The following is a 507-nucleotide window of genomic DNA, read 5'->3' on the forward strand; positions in this document are numbered from 1 at the left end:
AAAAAAAAAAAATCTGCAGAGGCGCGGAATTTGTTCAACGGGATCCAGTTGCGAGACCTTCTTTGATTGGTAGAAGGGATCCAGATCCTCCAGTGGGGTGTTGACTAATTCAGGGGCTGGGTCACCAAAGATGAATGGGAGGGGCTTCCCGCTCTCCAAGTCGGCTGTTGGATTCTGCTGCTCCTCTATCACCTGCCAATCACAGAAATAACCAATCAGATGACAAATTCCCAGCCACGCGTTCCCCTTCAAGTAGCGCCGAATTTGTCTCTCGAAGGCAAACCGCGAACTCTACCAGGACGCTGTCATCTTTTCCTTTCTGTCGTTCCTTTTCTTTGACTTCACGACGTCGTTGGATCTCCTTCAGCGAGCCAGCGGTAAACTTCCGAAAGACTTCTGTCCCAACAGGAGGCAGCAGAGATACCATCTTGCTATTCTGCAGCTGTTCCCGCAGATCACGGTTACCTAGCAACATCTTCCTGTGTGTGGAAATGAAATCTCCTTCAG

General features: G+C 49.7%; 1 protein-coding gene across 1 annotated transcript; it reads right to left on the reverse strand.

Moving 5' to 3' along the window:
- Window positions 1–17: 17 nt before the first annotated feature.
- Window positions 18–484, reverse strand: LOC109508710 (sodium channel protein type 4 subunit alpha B-like; the record flags this gene model as incomplete). Its single annotated transcript, XM_019858705.1, has 2 exons — window positions 296–484; window positions 18–192 (listed from the first exon to the last, which is right to left on the reverse strand). Coding segments are annotated over exons 1-2 (355 nt in total), but the record flags the coding sequence as incomplete, so codon positions are not given.
- Between the last annotated feature and the right edge of the window lie 23 nt (window positions 485–507).

Source organism: Hippocampus comes, unplaced genomic scaffold (genome assembly GCF_001891065.2).
Source record: "Hippocampus comes isolate QL1 unplaced genomic scaffold, H_comes_QL1_v1.1 C16527744, whole genome shotgun sequence".
NCBI lineage: Eukaryota > Metazoa > Chordata > Actinopteri > Syngnathiformes > Syngnathidae > Hippocampus > Hippocampus comes.